The 17,639-nt window shown below is 46.2% G+C and overlaps 1 protein-coding gene across 1 annotated transcript in view; it reads left to right on the top strand.

Annotated features, from left to right (window-relative positions):
- Positions 1-17,639, top strand: part of PSAT1 (phosphoserine aminotransferase 1) — a 31,112-nt gene that overhangs the window by 5,079 nt on the left and 8,394 nt on the right. The window contains exons 3-7 of the mRNA XM_055311749.1: positions 294-363; positions 2,781-2,986; positions 3,727-3,899; positions 5,102-5,271; positions 12,111-12,239. Of these exons, the coding sequence (XP_055167724.1) occupies positions 294-363; positions 2,781-2,986; positions 3,727-3,899; positions 5,102-5,271; positions 12,111-12,239 (748 nt within the window). The remainder of the gene's footprint in view (positions 1-293; positions 364-2,780; positions 2,987-3,726; positions 3,900-5,101; positions 5,272-12,110; positions 12,240-17,639) is intronic.

Genomic DNA, 17,639 nt, shown 5'->3' with positions numbered 1-17,639 from the left:
GACGGAAGGCTGAATTAGTAAATGGCTCATTTAAGGAGTGTGCCACTTGAAAAATCGTTCTCCTGTGACTCTAAAGCTCATCAGATGTTTGCAATGTGAAAATCAGTTTGCATTTCTCTCCTTAACGAAGTGAAACTTGGCCAACAATTTGAGTGCAAGATGACTGAAATTATTTCATTTGCAAATTGTGTAGTTCTTTCTAAAGTTATTTCTGAAAAAAAAAAATAAAGTTATTTCTGTTTGTTTGGTTTTAAGCGCGAACTTTGTTTTCTTGTTTATCTTTCCTTCCACAGAAATGAGCCACAGATCATCAGATTTTGCCAAGATTATTAACAACGCAGAGAATCTTGTGCGGGAATTGTTGTAAGTTTAAAATTTTAAAGACCAAAGTTGTTACTCATTGATAATCTGCATATGTAGGTGTCTCTTAGGGTATTTTCTCTGCTGTGTGTTAAGAATATTTCATAGTTAAAAAGAATCTTTTAAAAATTCTCCCAAATTCACTAAATTAGTACATAATGCTCTTTACTTGTTTCCCATCCTGAGTTTGTGGATGTTTTTATTTATTTTTTTAGAGAGAGAGAAGGGAGAGGGAGAGAGAGAATGCTAAGCAGGCTCCATGCCCAGGGCAGAGCCCCATGTAGGGCTCAGTCTCACAACCCTGAGATCATGACCTAAGCCAAAATTCAGACTCCGGTACTTAACTGACGGAGCCACCCGGCACCCCTGTGTGTTTTTATTTTTTGTGGTATTTCCAAAGATTTGAAATCATTATATCCAGGAAAGATTTTTCTGGCTTAACAGGGATTTAAATAACAAAAAATGGTCATCTTGGTCCTCACACTGGTTCTTAAAGCATGGGCCTCATACCACCTGTCAGAATCACCCAGCTGGGGCAGGTATTAAAAAATTCAAGTGCAGGGCCCCACTGAGCCCAGCTGAGTCAGAATCTCTGCAGAAAACTTCATCTTGAGCAGACTCTTTGGGTAATTTTAAGAGTTCTTCACTCCAGGCACTTCTTAAATGATCCCTCTTAGCTTATCTGCACTCTCCTTACCCAGAGGAAACCTTACTCTTAAATAGATTGCTGCTTAAAGGAGAGACTTATATATATATTATCTAAATATATTCACATAAATGTTACGAATACGGTAATCTTGAAAGAAAAAAAACATATTTTCTGCTCATGAAACTAGTGCATATTCACGGTGGAAAGTTTAGGAAAAACTGAATGTCAAAGATGAAACTGGAATTATCTGTAACCCCACCAATCAGAGGTAATTATCATTAACATTTCAAGGGTCCAAATTTGAATTATCTCATTTACAAGACTGGAATTGTACTAATACTTTCCTTTTAAATTGCCTTGATAAAATGCTTCAGATGGGGTAGAATTTTTGTGAGGAGCAGTAGAAGCCCATTGCAATGTGAGTGGTCAACCAGTAATTGTTTGTTTGGCTTTGTACATGAGGTCTGTCTGTTGGGTCCCATGTCATGTTCACAGCACAGTCATGTCCTTCATGGAACAGATATTTGGAACCTTGGCCCAGAAGATGTGACATTTGACATATCAGCCTCTTGGGACTGGACTCCCAGTTCAGTTTATGGGCTATCCTTTATTTTCCTAACCAAGTGCTTACCTTGCACCCGTGTACCTGGGCCTCTGTCGGTGTCTTTCCATCCAGGTGTTGGGCTTCTTTTCTATTTGGTGGCTGGAACCCTGCCCTGGACTGCCAGCCTTCCCAGCTGCCGAGAACCTCATGTTTAGAGCCTCCTAATGAGACTGACCTGCAAGCCCTGCATGATCATAGGCAGATGTGGTTCAGGACCAGATACTTGTACACCACCCATTCCCCAGGACCCTCTCACATTGCCTTGCCCCTTGGTATTTGTGCCTCTGTCCTAGATCTCTCTCCCCATTCCTCTGCTTTCTGTATACCTGTCCCCAAGCTCTCGCCTTACTCAGAGGCTGGGTCCAGTTTCCATGACCTAGTCCCTCTGGAGCTGGTCTTCTCCTACTGCCTGTAGCCATTCCAGTGAACATCTTAATATTCTATCCTGGAGTTAAAACATTTCGCTGTTAATCTAATGTACATCAGTATGTGATTATGTGCTTAGGCCTAAAACATTACCTAAGATCCTTTACTAGTGTCATTTGATTCATAGCATGGACCAGCAAGTATCTATTTTTAGGACTTCTGGTTGCAAGTGACAGAAGCCCAACTCTGGACTTAAGCAAAAAGAGGAACTGTGTTACCTTCTGTAACTGTAAAGTGCAGGAGTGATTTAGGAGCTCAGGTGAAATCTGGGAAGGTTTTTTCTTCCATCTCCTGGCTTTGCTTTTTTATGTGTTGGCTTCACCAGATGGCCACTGGTGGTTGTAGGATTGACTGGTTTGTTCTTTCCCTCAATAGAAACCGTTCCTTTTTTCCAGACATTTGAGCAAAGGTCTCAGAACCAGACTGCACAGGCCACCTTGAGTCCTATGCTCATCAGCTAGAGCCAGGGTTGGCCATCCTTGAACCTTGTAGATTGAGAGGAGTAGCAAGATGAGTCCCTAAAGGAAGAGCAGGGTGTTCTTAGCTTCCCTCCAAATAATACCCATAGGCTTCCACCACAGAGCCCAAGGGAGGGCTCTGGGGAAGGCCAAGCAGTGGTAGGACTCTACCATATTTCTTGTAGTATATTCACCCAAGGTAAAAAGCTGGTAGAGCATCGCTCATTCTCTTTCTTTGACCCTCTGTGTATCTCTCTTTACTGTCACCTGTGCTTTTGCCCAGAGCCATTCCAGACAACTACAAGGTGATTTTTGTGCAAGGTGGTGGGTCTGGGCAGTTCAGTGCTGTCCCCTTAAACCTGATTGGCCGGAAAGCAGGAAGGTGTGCCGACTATGTGGTGACAGGATCTTGGTCAGCTAAGGCCGCTGAAGAAGCCAAGAAGTTTGGGACCGTGAATGTTGTCCACCCTAAACTTGGGAGTTACACGAGTAAGTGCTGGGATCTGAGCTCCCTAATGACAAATGCTGCCAGGTGGGTGGTTTCTCTTCAGATACCAGGTGACCCCTGCCCGGGCAACCTGCAGTTTTTAATTCCTTCTTGTCGGTAATTGATTCTTGTCGGGACAGAGGGAGAAGGAGAAGCAGGCTCCCCACTGAGCAGGGACCCCGACACACGGCTTGATCCCAGGACTCTGGGATCATGACCTGAGCCAAAGGCAGATGCTTCACCAACTGAGCCACCCAGGCACCCCCCCTTCCCTTTTAGAAGATGCTCCTGACCTTATATTCTCCCACGTTTCAGTGCCTTTGCTAAAGCATTCCTCAGGACAGCCTCAGCATCTCCTGTACACCATTCCCATTCAGTCATGTGGCTGCCGGTGGAATTGGCTACACTGGAACTGCATGGGCTGAGTTGGGGAGGTTGGAGCCCCAAGAAAGAACTCAGTGGATATAGGATGGATGGAGACTGGAATATAGGAAAAATACCAAATATCCACCATACCATTCTTGAAGATTAGTGCTCCCAATAACTGTCAAAAGGATGGGCTGGGCAATCCTTTTAGGTTGGTGATGGGGATTATAATGTAGGATGCATAGTGTAGTTTCACTTGGGAGGGCTTTGGAATAGCCTTTCACTGCTAGGGGAGGGGTGTCATTCCTGGTCATTCCCACCTACACAAGGAAAGAAGAATGAAAGTGCAGAGTCTTCACCTTTTCTTCTGTGATAGAAATTCCAGATCCAAGCACCTGGAACCTCAGCCCGGATGCCTCCTATGTGTATTACTGCGCCAATGAGACCGTGCATGGAGTGGAGTTTGACTTTATCCCTGACGTCAAGGGAGCAGTGCTGGTTTGCGACATGTCCTCAAACTTCCTGTCCAAGCCAGTGGATGTTTCCAAGGTACAATATAAAAGGCCCTGGTGGGGGAGTTCCAGTGTTTTGGATTTTGTAATGGCATTTTTAAGATATCTAAGAACAAGGAAAGGTCCAGAGTGTCTTGGGCCAGCAGAGACCCTGAGGCCAAGGCAGCTCCCAATGACCAGGCCAACAGTTGCTTGTTTAAGTGGGTTGTCAGAATGTGTAAGTCTCCGTGTTACCACCCTGTGTTAATGATTGCCTCACAGAGTCACATTGGAGTCCTTGGGGAGTTTATCTGCCTTTGAGGGTGCCTCTTAGAAAATATTTTAGCCAGTACATTGGGATAGCTTGCTGACTTCCCAGATTATCCAAGCTTGGTGGGTCTGTGAAGGAGCTCCACCTTTCTTGAGCCCACCTCAACTCCAAGAGCATCAACAGGACACAGACTTTCCAAGTGGCACACCAAGGCTTGCCGAGGAGCACTGCACTCAAGTGCATGCAAGGAGGGGGCGTGATATCTGTAAAGCATTTAAAAACAAACTCACTAAATGGTAGCCTGCCATTTTAAAACATACTGTGGTAAAAGATACATAATATAAAACCATTTTAACCATTTTGTACAGTACAGAGACATTAAGTACATTAACACTGTTGTGCAAACATCACCACCATCCATCTCGAAAACTTTTTATCTTCCCAAACTGAAGCTCTACTCAGGCCCTCTCATACCTATTCATATTCACTCTGTATGCCGCCTTTTTACACCCAAACCAGTAATTAAAATGAGGCTGCTGGAACACTGAGTGGCTCAGTGGTTGAGCATCGGCCTTTGGCTCAGGGCGTGATCCTAGGGTCCTGGGATCAAGTCCCACATCGAGCTCCCCGCAGGGAGCCTGCTTCTCCCTCTGCCTGTGTCTCTGCCTCTCTCTGTGTATCTCTCATGAATAAATAAATAAAATCTTAGAAGAAAAAAAGTATGTGTGAGATCTTTATAGTGATGGGCTCGGGCTAGCCCCTTGCTGGTGAGAAGGACCAGGCACATAATGTAACCTGCAGGCCTCTGAACTTGTGAGTATGTTTGCTGTCCCAGATAGATGGAGATGCCCTCAGAGAGTGGAATGCCTTCTGAGCAGGATTAGAACAGAATCACCTCCTCTGGCTTTGGAAAGGGATCAGAGAAATTTGAATACATTTATGAAAAATGACCCAAGTGTATCTAAAGCAGCACGTCTCCTGTTTTTCAGTTTGGTGTGATTTTTGCTGGTGCCCAGAAGAATGTGGGCTCTGCTGGGGTCACAATTGTGATCATCCGTGACGACCTGCTGGGGTTCGCCCTCAGAGAGTGCCCCTCGGTCCTGGAATACAAAGTGCAGGCTGGAAACAGCTCCTTGTACAACACACCGCCGTGCTTCAGGTTTGCTCTGGGGCTTGGCTTGGGGACTGATTGGGGGGAGGAAGGGGTCTCACTCTCTCCTGGCAGAGTGGAGGGAGGTAGCTTTTAGAGAAGAGCATGTGTTCGTGAACCAGTGACCTAATAGCTCAGACTTCCTATCAGGATTCTCTGCCCAGGTTGCTTCTCCCTCTTAACCTCCTGTGCCCTGTTCAATCAGGTTTTCTTGCCCTTTCTTTTGGGGGGTGGTGTTTTTCTTTGATCCTGACAGCCTCACTGGTTCACCATTAACCCAAAAGCTCTCTGCAAATGAAGCAGCAGGGTTGTATCTCAAACAACCTGTAAAGCTTTGGAGAAGGACTTCAAGGGGCGCCTGGGTGGCTCAGTGGGTTAAACGTCTGCCTTCAGCTCAGGTCATGATTTCAGGGTCTTGGGATCGAGCCCTGTATTGGGCTCCCTACTCAGTGGGGAGTCTGTTTTTCCCTCTGCCTCTGCCCCTGTCCCTCCCCCTGCTCATGTTCTCTCTCACTTGCTTTCTATCTAGAATAAATAAATGCAATCTTTACTTTAAGTAAAGGGCTTTGAGAGGCCAGGCCTCCTGCAGCTTGCTTTTCTTTCCCTGTTGGCCCCTTGGCAGTGAACATACTGGCTTGGAAAAAACACCATTCTGGTTTTTCACCCTATCTGCAGGTGTCCTGTAAACTTGGGTTCCCATTGGGCAAGGGAAAAAAGTGTCTTGTGGCACATTCAGGAAATTAAGGCTTCCCTGCCCCCATAATGTGATCGTTTAACAGCTAGCCTTGGGTATTTTGTGAAAATCTTGTGACCCCTAGGATTTAACAGTTGCCTGGGAGATTGTAGTACTTACTGGCTGTGTGACCTTGGGCAAGTCACTTAACCTGTGTGTGCAGCAAGTTCCTCCAGGAGAAATAAAAGTACCCTGCTGATTGGGTTGCCATGAGGAGACATATACATATACACACACACATATATACATACATACATATGTGTCTATCTATCTGTACTTAGTGGTTGGTACTTGGTGATTTATAAATTTCAGTTACTGTATTATTATTGTTGTTTCTCTTGGTGTTTGTTTCCAGAGCCTTAGCAGGGGAGGGAAGAGCCAGAGTTTATGGATTTATCTTTCAGGCGGGCATGAAATAGAATTGTGAGATACTTTATATGTGTGACCCTTTTAATCCCCCCAAGCACTTTAGGAGGTTAGATACTATTAATTCCCATTTTGTAGGTAAAGAAGCAGAGGTCATACTTGTAGGACATGGCCTGGCTGGGATTTGAACTCGGGTAGCCTGACTTCAGAGGCAGGATGTGTACACCTTGTACCTTAGAGTTCCCCAGAAGTGAGATGATCAGTGTGCATGTATTTCTGTTTGAAGGAGTTGGTCTTAGGTGAGTAAGTCACTGTTAGAGTCTAGCTCTTCCATAATGGAGTTTTCTACGGTGGGTACAGGTGCTCTCAGAAGAGCGTGTGGAAGGGTGGGCTTGGGCTGGTGCAGGCAGCGGTCCCTCGTGGGTTGGGACGTTGCCAGAGCTCTCCCCCACGGGGCTGCCTGTAGAAAAATCTCCCACATAATTTGCTATAGGAAAGAAAGGTGTTGTTTTTCAAAGTTAGAATTCTGATGGAATTTCCTGCTACCTCTCCTCACAGCTGGCAAGGGACACAGCCACTCATTTGTATCTCTTGCTTTCCTCAGGGAATGGGGTGCTTACTCTCCTGGTCACCTGTATATCCCATTCTGTTTCATCCTGGGTGAAAGGGTTTCTGAGATGCCTGGGAAGGGTGGGGCAGTAGGGCTGGATTTCTCCCCGACTCCTCCCATCTCTGGGGGTCCAGCAGTAAAATGACTAGTGATCACTGGCTATGTTGGGAAGGAGAACTGGGGGTGCTGAGCAGTGAAGACGCAGGTGCAGGGCCCCTGGGGAAGGGGCTTAGGTGCCAGGCCGCACAGGGATAGGAGGTGTTTGCCCCCTGCCCCCCCAGCGAGGACAGGGCCGGGCTCGCAGTCGCGTGAATCTTTCAGGGCAATGCAGAGGCCACCCTGGGCCCTAGGAAGAGGCAGGGAGAACGTTGTGCCTGAAATCTGGCTTGAAAGCTGGCAAGTTCAGATCTGAGCACAGCCCGGAGGAGCTGGGGAGTGGGGGGCACACCCTCTGGCACCTTCTCTGGTAACGAAGAGTTACCGTGAAGCAAGTTATGGAAAATATGATGGATATGTTCAAATGCTGTTTGTTAATATTAGGGTGAAAAGTCAACGGGAACAGTGAGAAAGCGGGTCAGTGTGTCATCAATATGACAAAATGATAAGAGACAACAATGTCTGGAGTCAGACCTAGAGACACAGAGAGGAAGGGCTCCTTTCAGTGACTCTCAGGCAGGGCCACGGCCCTACCAGCCCCTGCGCTGGCATCAGCTCCAGGCCTTCACCCGACGGGTCAGCTGGTCACCTGGGGGAGAGTGGGGAGGGGTGCGGGAGGGCAGATGCTGCCTCCCCAGAGCTCTCCTATGGAGCAGGGGTAGCCAGAAAGGGCAGAAAGGGGGCAAATCTTTTTCCCTAGGCAGATCAGAGTAGTGTTAATAACTGAGACCACCACCTGAGACCATCCAAGGGTAGGTTCTTTTTTTTTTTTTTTCTTTTAAGATTTTATTGATTTATTTGTGTGTGTGAGAGAGAGCAGGGGTAGGGGCAAAGGGAGAGGGAGAGGCAGGCTCTCTGCTGAGCAGGGAATCCCATCTTGACTGGGACCCAATCCCAGGACCCTGGAATCACGACCTGAGCTGAAGGCAGACGCTTTACTGACTGAGCCACCTAGGTACCTCATTGGGCGGGATTGTTAATATTGATCAGAATCATGTAAATATAGCAGATAAGAGAGACTTGGGCAAATATGTTCTGGCCAAGACACCCTCTGGGAATTGCTTTGCTTTCTTTTACCCTGAAAGAAGAGAAAAGTAAAAGTGTATATAGTTGGGCAATTACCCTAAATCTATGATTTGAAAAACCTCAGAGTTCATTTGTGGTACTTTAATGTTCAAGATTAGAAAATTGTAGCTTGTCCTGTGAGAATAAGCTCCTAAGTTGGAGATGGGAAGATTCGTGCCAAATGCCCTCCCCAATCTTGAGGGTAAGCTGATAAGGCATGAAGAACCCTTCCGAACTTTGTATCACGCAGAAGTCCTTGAAAAGGCCCCGCATTGGAAAAGAAGACTTTTTTTCCTCCTTTCAAAATCAGAGCTGAATGACCACAGGCCCTGGACATTTTGTGTGAACTGGGCTGGCTAACTGGCCTTGACATTGTTGCCTGTAGCTCTGAGCAGTGAATTGGGGTGGAATAAAGGAACACGTGGTCATTCTGTTTTAACCCTTTAGTAGATCACCCTAAACCCAGAATGGACGGGCAAAAAGATGCCTAAACTTCCCTTCTGTTCCCACAAAACAATTTTTTATTTACCATGACAAGCTGAACCTGTAAGTCTAAATTTGTCTTTGCTGTAGTATGAGGGAAAATAATAAGAAACAAAATAACCCCATCAACCAAGGCCACCTTTCTTAGCAGAGGACGAGTTTGTGAGCCTGCCTAGGGCCTTAACCTCACTCACCATGAACCCCAAAAGCAGATGTGCTTCTGCAGTTTTAATCATCAGAACAAATAGCCGGGAAGAGTTTTTCCAGGGACTTTCTGGTGTACTTTTTCTTTCTTTCTTTTTTTTTTTTTTAAGATCTTTATTTTCAGGAGAGAGAGAACACTAGTGTACATGCACAGGTTAGGGGCTCTCCTGAGCTGAAGGCAGGAGCTTTAACTGCTGAGCCACCCAGGCGTCCCAATAGGCAGGCTTTAAATGGTATGTGTGTGTGATATAGGTGGCGTTTTAGAAGTGAAGGGATGAATCAGGTATGTTCCATTGGTTAGTGAAGAGAGTTGAGACCAAATTGCAGAGCTGCATATGCATTTAGGTCCCCTGTATTTTGAAGAGTTTGGAGAAGCATGAGTTAATAATGAACTAGAAGGGGCAGCCGTGGTGGCTTAGCGGTTTAGCGCTGCCATCAGCCCGGGGTGTGATTCTAGAGACCCGGGATCGAGTCCCACATCAGGCTCCCTGCATGGAGCCTGCTTCTCCCTCTGCCTGTGTCTCTGCCTCTCTCTCTCTGTGGGTCTCTCATGAATAAACAAACAAACAAATCTTTAAAAAAAAATAATGAATTAGAAGCCACAGGGAGAACCTGCTTCCTTCATGCTGAGGCTTCAGGGATGAGACCCGGGTGCTGGCTCTGGGCAGCGTGTGAAACAGGAGGGCTTTCTGCTGATTGCCTGCTCAGATCCCATTAAGATTGGCAGGGTTTCTGGGCAGTGAGTCTGGACATGACAGCCACAAAGATGGCAGTGTGTTGGTGTTGAGGACTGACTTGGATTGTGGACCTGCCTGGGGCCTTGCTGTAGCCTTGGGTTTGAGTAGCGAGAAAGCAGCTAGGGACTCTAGGATAACAGAGCTGTGGGTAAAAGCAAAATGTGACCTCTGCAGAGTATAGTCAGTGAATAGGCACTAGTGGCTCTGCTTGGATCATGGGGCAGGGGTGTTTCTGTGGTTCGTAGGGGAGCGAGTGAGCAGTTTGGGGTTGAGGGGAATTCTAGAGCATCTTACGGAACAGAGGGGCGGCCAGGTGGCATCCCGTCTGGAGCACACATCCACACACACATGCTATGAAGCTGCTGTGGCAGCTGCACTTGCAGCTGGGTCTGTAGTCTACCTTTTGGGTGGAAAGACCTGGGTCTCCTACCTACCAGGTTGAGCCAGTGAGTGAGCCAGTCAGAACCTTGGGCTTCCCCTGGCACCAGCTTCTGGCTATTAGTGATCTCCCACTTCAACTGGTCACGGTGGTGGGAAACCGTGGTGGTAGTAAGCAAGGAAGCTCTTGTCCAAGGGTTACCACCCCAGGTCTTTGCTGGACATTGACTCCTGGCAACTCGTTTTGTACAGATTCCCAAAGGGGACCTTTGTCCCACTTTTGGGGAGGACGTAGCTGAGAGCTGATCTTCAAATTCCCAGCTCCAGTGGGTGGTGTCTCTTCCTTTGAAGACCTGTGCTGCTGCCCCCACAAGCTTTAGTGAAGTGCGCTTTGCAGCTTTTTAAGAGAAAGGCTTTCAGAAGACCCCTGGGAAACCATCCACTGCTCTTCAGCACTGTGTATGTTTGGTTTATTATTATTTTTTTTATTTTTAAATATTTTATTCATTCATGAGAGAGAGAGAGAGAGAGAGAGGCAGAGACATAGGCAAAGGGAGAAGCAGGCTTCCTGTGGGGAGCCCGATGCAGGACTCAATCCCAGGACCTCAGGATCATGACCTGAGCCCAACCACCGAGCCACCCAGGTCCTCCGTTTGGTTTAGTTTTGAGCACTTGGTAATGAAGATGTCACTGACTACACTTATGGGACCTACTTGCCATGTGCTGGACCCTGCACTGAGCACTTCACTGAACCTGCCTCCTAGGCTTCTATAGTCCTCTTGAGCCCCAAGGTCTTAAAGGTGATGGAGTTGACATTTTGGTTCAGAAGGGAACACCCCCAAGCTCACTGAGGTGCAGTGGTTCCCCCTGGAACTAGGGACATGAATCCCACCCCATCTGTTCTCTGTTTCTGATCCTTGCTTCTTTCTGCTGGAATATTGGCTTCATTTTCTCAGAGGAGTCTCCTTCAAATGTTCTTTTTTTTTTTTTAAGATTTTTATTTATTCATGAGAGACACAGAGAGGCAGAGACATAGGCAGAGGGAGAAGCAGGCTCCCTGCAGGGAGCTCGATGTATGACTCGATCCCAGGACCCCGGGATCATGCCCTGAGCCAAAGGCAGGTGCTCAACCACTGAGCCACCCAGGTGTCCCTCCTTCAAATGGTCCTCCTCATGTGTCACACTTTCACCAACACACAGGTTGGCCTCTGTGTCCTCACTGCCAAGGCGAGAGTCCTAGGAGGGCTCTGATTGGCTCTGTTAGATCCCCTGCCCTGCTGTGAGACCGGGGGACAAAGGACCCAGCTGGATCTGCCTGTTGGGTGGGAGCAGGCTTAGGAGCATCAGGGCTGCTAAAATGCCAGGTGTCCACCATAGGGTGGGAGGCCTCTTTCTTTCCAGATGGGAAAGCCGAGGTTTGGATTCCCAAGGTGACTATTCGTGGGTAGTCCTCTTAGTGGCAGCAGTGGGACTAGAGTCAGGACTGACTCAGAGCCTGTGCTCCTAGCATCGTGTCACACTACTTCCTGCGCGGTAGAGGGCCCCATGTGAGGTCTTGGGGGTGGGAAAGGTGAACCTTGGTGCTTTAGGTCCTCTGCAGCCACAGAGTCCAAGTCATGGGCACAGAAATATAAAATAAGGGAATGAAGGTACAAACTATGGGAAGTATGGGCAGAGGGAGTGTAGGAGGTGAAGGGGTTAACTGGGTGGGGGTGGGGAGCTAGAGTCCTGAGGAAGCTTGCTGCAGGGGAGAGAGGGAAGTGTGTTCCAGGCGTTGTGGAGAGTTTGCATTAGGGCTTGGGCTGGACAGATGGAGACCCGTGTGAGTTCCAGAGAGGAGTCTCATTAAACCTTTGTTCTGAATGACCTTCAGGGGCCTAGAGTTGGATGGATCCTAGTTCTTGTTTCATGACACGCTTTTGTCCTTGGTCTGCACATGGCCTGCTTTCATCTTGTCTGTCCCATGGCATTCTTAAGTGTGTTTTAGTGTGACTTAAACAATAGTTTGCTTGAATGTCTTTCCACTTTTGCAAAGCTGAACTAAGTGGATTTGTCTTATTTTTAAATTTATTATTATTATTATCATGTAATGGATTTGTTTTAATCTCTATTTCAGCATCTATGTCATGGGCTTGGTCCTGGAGTGGATTAAGAACAATGGTGGTGCAGCAGCCATGGAGAAGCTCAGCTCCATCAAATCGCAAATGATCTATGATATTATTGATAATTCTCAAGGATTCTATGTGTAAGTTGATTGGCTTTATCTCACATTTTGCCTCTTGTGAATTTTAAAATGTGTATGTCCTGTACCTTTGAGAAGTGGACATATTTCCCTTTCTTGAGGTGTCAGAAGTGCAGTGAACTGGGTAGTCCCAGGCCCCAGGATTAGGGAACAGGTGAGTTCTTCCCTTGTGCATCCCCACCTGGGAATCCCACGATGAGGGATTCCCCAGGGGGTGGTGATGTTTTTTTCATGAAAGATACTTCCTGGGGATGTCTCATTTCCTCCTGGGGCAACCCTTCTCCCACCGTCTGCCTCCTCTCTGTGTCCCCTGGGAAAAAACACTGTGCTTGCTGGAAGGTCTCAGCTTTACCCAGAGACTCCACTGGAGACCCTTGGTATAAATACCCACTCCTGGTCCCCTCAGCCAGGTCATTTGCCTTTTTTTTTTTTTTTTTTTTTTACGTTTTATTTATGTGTTTATTTGAGAGAGAGAGTGTGCATGCTTGCATGAGCAGAGCAAGGGGCAGAGGGAGAGAGAGAGAATGAGAGAATCCCAAGCAGACTCTGTGCAGAGCACAGAGCCCAATACAGAGCTTGATCCTACAGCCCCCAAATCACAACCTAAGCCGAAATCAAGAGTTGGATGCTCAACCGACTGAGCCACCCAGGTGCCCCTAGGTCACTTAGCTTTTTAGGAAAGCTCACTACTTCCCTTATTATAGGACACATATTACCACTCCAGGAATGCTGTCTGTGAATGGAATTGGCTATGGTATGAGGAGACTTCTAGTTAAACTCTTTTGTGTCTACCACTGGATGAGCACCTCTGAGGGGTACAGGAGATGATGGGTCTCGTGTTAGTCTCCTAGGACCACTGGAACAAAGATGCATTGCTTTGGTGGCTTAAAGCAACAGAAGTCTATTCGCACTCCTCTGGAGGCCTGAAGTGTAGTATGTCAGCGAGGCTGGGCTCCCTTCAGAGGCTCTAGGGAGGAATCCATTCTTTGTCTCTTCCAGCTTCTGGTGGCTCCAGGCATTTCTTGGCTTGTGGTGTGTCACCTTAGGCTCTGACGTCAGCTTTGTTGTGCGTCTTCACTTCTGGTCATTGGATTTAGGGCCTAGCCAGATAATCCAGGATTATTTATCTCAACTAGAGACCTTTTACATAGTTACATCTGCAAAGACCCCTTTCCCAAACAGGTCACATTCACAACCCCTGGGGGTTAGGACATGAGTGTATCTTTTAGGGGGTCACTATCCAGTCCCCTACCATAGAACTCTCACCAGAATGTAGGTGTGAAGCACCTAGTGCAGTGCCTGGCACACAGAGATGTTTTCATTTGTATTTCCCTGTCCTTAAAGTGACATACAGGTTTATGAGATTTTATGCTGTGTGTGTGTGTGTGTGTGTGTGTGTGCGCGCGCGCTCATGCGTGCATGTACACATGTGTATATTTGTGTTTATACACATTTATATGCGTATACATAAACATAGTCATTTACAAAGCCTGGGACCTCCTCCTTAGCGACCACTACTCTTTCGGGTTCAAGGATAGCAACTGACCAATAGTAACTGGAGAATTTATACTCTTTGAGAATTCAGTGTGCCATGTAGGATGGACAAAACAATGCTTGAAGCCTAACTGTTAATACATCCCCATGACCACCCAAGGGTGGGAGATGGGGATGTACTTTTGGAGCAGTTAGGATAAAGTAGCATGCTACTGCTACCTCTGCCCTGAAAATGCTTGTTGCCTTTCCTGTGAGTTCTTGGTATGCAGTGACCCTCCAGCCACAGGCCCTGGGGGAGTCGGATTTGGCTGGATGCCTTAGCCTTTAGGCTCCTTTCCCATGAGCAGTCTGGGGGAAGGGATGCACACTTTTTTTTTTGCCTGTGCATGGTTCAGCAGAGCCAAGTGCAGCCAGGGGGCTTGGTGGTGGTGGTGGGGCAGGGGGGGGTCCAAGGAATTCAGTGCCAAGGGCTAAATAATAGTTACAAGCTTGGAGTGGTAAGATTATATTGCTTTGCCTGGAGGTGTACAGGGGTTTTTGACTGAGCTTGAGCCTTGGGCATGAGTAGAGTTAGAAGGCAAAAGTACTTTTGGGAATTTTTATGAAAGCAGGGAGTGGCCCCTGCAAAGGTACTGAGGGAAGAAAGTACATTGTGTTTGGGGAGCAAAGAGTGAGTTGCCTGGAGGGGATGCTTGTGCTGAGATTAGAAGGAAGGTCTGGAAAAGTCTGAAGACATTTAGTCCACCTGTTCAGTCCTCTGTTCACCTGTCTGCTCATCTACCCACTCACCCACCCTTCTATCCATCATCCACCCACCCATCCATCATACATCATTCATCCACCTATCTAGTAAATGTTTCTGAGCACCTACTCTGGGCTGTGTTCTAGGCTCTGGGATACTCAGAAGAACAAGGTATCTTTCCTGACTCCCAAAGAGTACTCAGAACCTGAATGTGAGTGAAAACACTTGGCTATTGTGGAGGAGAGACCAAATTTTCTATTATTGGCTTTAGGCTCCATTTATTTCTCAGGAGATGTATAGGCACAAAGTGCGAGGACAGAAAGAATGCTAATGCCTCTGGAAAAACCCAGGGAATTAGAAACAAAACAAAACAAAACTTAGGAGGAACCCTGGGAATCCCTGGGATTCCTTCTCCTCCAAGCTCCTTAAAACTCCAAGCACCCAACCTGGCATTTCCCAGAAGGCAGCCTGCTTAAGCCAACGTGGCAGGCGGGTTGTCTCTGGGGGAATCAGGTCACCTTCCCACCCAGAACTTTTCATTTACTTATGCACAGCCTTGACCTAGAATTTTCATCTTCTTCACAATAAACCTTTTTCTGGGAACTTCCATCTGCCCTGGGCTGCCCGCCCAGAAAATGTCACTCTAGCACGTGATGTTCCCACCAAGACACTGTTACTGGAGTCAGCAGGCTTTCCACTTGTTCCCTCCTCAGTGTTGCTAGCTATTCTTTATAGTCACTCTAATTTTCTCTGCTTTTCTTTAAAACTATAGAAATATGGTATCACAAGGGAGGTGAGTGATTTTAAAGAGGAATACCAATAAGCTAGAATTACAATCCTGAACACAGTTGTGGGCAGTTTCCTGGGGGCCACACCAGCTCTGCCAGTGAGCCTGGCACAGATGCCCAGACAGATAAGATAGCCATCGAAGTCCGTGTGTTCATCCCATGGCCTAACCACCCATATGGCGCTGATTGACCCTGACTTGAGCCCATGGGCACAGTGTAGCATTCTGGGCAGAGAACCCCCTCTTGGCCACTTGTTAGCATGTGGCCTTGGGCCAGTGACCTGACTGCTCCAGACCCCCATTTCCTTATCCGTACAGTGTGTGTAATGGTGGTACATACTTCTGTCTGTCTGTCTTGAGGACTAAGTGAAAATCCAGATGAATAAAGAATATATAACAGGGGTTTAGAACATGGGCTCCAGCGTGGGTTAATTTGCATAAATCATACTTGGCATTAGGGAGCCTTCCTTAAGAGTTAGGTCTTAGTATTATTTTGGGTTACTATGGAAAGCACACAGAATGCTGAATTTTGATATTCTAAAGATGTCTAAGTGATAGCGCCCATATCGAGACCTGAGATCACCTTTCTTGGTACCTTCACGTGGGGACCAGACCCTAGGAAGGAGGGGAGTGTGTGATGGGCCTAGCAATAACCTCAACATAAAGGGAAGTAGGTAGAACCCTGGTGCTTTATAGATACTGACACATTTTATTGTCAGCGCAGCCCTGTGGAGCAGAAATGAAGCCTATTTTCCAGAGGCACAGAGAGGTTAATGTGGCCGGGAAGTGGGAGCAAGCCAGGGTATGCACATGAGGAGGGTCATGGGAGTGCTGGTTTCAGGGTGCTTATTTACTACTCTCGAGAAACTACAACAATCACAGACCAGAGATGATGTGACTCTATAATGCAGGCATCACTGGAAAACTTAGAAATGATCAAGTTCAGAATTGTGATTACTTCAGCTAAATACATAAAAGCCGATTACTTTCCCATACTCCAGAAATAAATGTAAAAAGCGTTAATGAGGTTAAAAAGATCCCATTTGCTGCAATAGCCATGTCAGTTCTTTTTTTTTTTAAGATTATTTATGTATTTATTTATTCATGAGAGACACAGAGAGAGTCAGAGACATAGGCTGAGGGAGAAGCAGGCTCCCTGTGGGGATCCCGCTATGGGACTCGATCCCAGGACCCTGGGATCACGACCTGAGCTGAAGGCACTCAACCACTGAGCCACCCAGGCATCCCAGCCATGTAAGATCTAAAAATCCAAATATTCATCTGGAAAAGTTAGTTAATACAGAAGGATAGCTGAAAAATTTTAAGAATATGTATTTATATTAATAAAATGTAATGTTAACATGTGGTTTACCAAAAACAAGCCATGGTAATGTAATGGGACACTGGCATACAGATAAGCAATATGCCAGTGGAATAGTAAAAAAAAAAAATTCCAGTAAAAAATTATTTTATTGTTAATATTATTTTTTATTTTTAAAGTTTTAAAAAGATTTTTGATTTATTTATTCGTGAGAGACACAGAGAGGCAGAGACACAGGCACAGGGAGAAGCAGGCTCTTCATAGGGAGTCTGATGGCAGGACTCGATCCCGGGGCCCTGGGATCATGCCCTGAGCGAAAGGCAGATGCTCAACCGCTGAGCCACCCAGGCGTCGCAAGAATGGCATTTTAAATTAGGTAGAAATGCATGTTTGGATTGCCCATATGATGCAGTTTGTTGGACATCTGACTCTTGGTTTCTGCTCAGGTCATGATCTCAGAGTTGTGAGACTGAGCCCCACCTTGGGATGCTTGGGATTCTCTCTCTTGCCTCTACTCTGCCCACTCATGCACTTGCTCTCTAAAATAAATAATAAAATATTTTTTAAAAAAGTAAAAGAAAAGCATGTTCATAACCTTGAGGTTTTGATGTTCAAAGCATTGATAATCCATTTAGACAAAATTATAGAGCTAGATATTTGCATCATGCCATACTCAAAAGTAAATTTTAATGAGTTAAAAGATCCAAATGGAAGAAACTTAAATAAAAATACCATAAGAATATAGAGTAGTTTCTTTGAATATAGAAAGTGTAGAAGGCCTTCCTAAACAAGCTGTAAAACTCAGAAGCCATAAAACAAAAAGACGTCTAATTATGTGAAAAATTTTAAAAATTTGCACAGCTTAAGACATCACAAATGGAATGAAAATGAAAAATGACAGACATGAGAAAAGTTTTACAGTATGTAGCATAAAATTTAGGTGACTATCTTTGGTATAGGCAAGAGCCCACAAATGAAAAAGGAAAATAAACCAAATGACAATGAGGTGGTGGTCGCTAATGGTATGAGCCAGAGACCCAGAGAAACCCAGCTGGCTAA

The sequence above is a fragment of the Nyctereutes procyonoides genome, unplaced genomic scaffold, assembly GCF_905146905.1.
Source record: "Nyctereutes procyonoides isolate TBG_1078 unplaced genomic scaffold, NYPRO_anot_genome, whole genome shotgun sequence".
NCBI lineage: Eukaryota > Metazoa > Chordata > Mammalia > Carnivora > Canidae > Nyctereutes > Nyctereutes procyonoides.
Note: the sequence above shows the minus strand (reverse complement) of the source record. Positions and strands in the feature narration are given on the sequence as shown.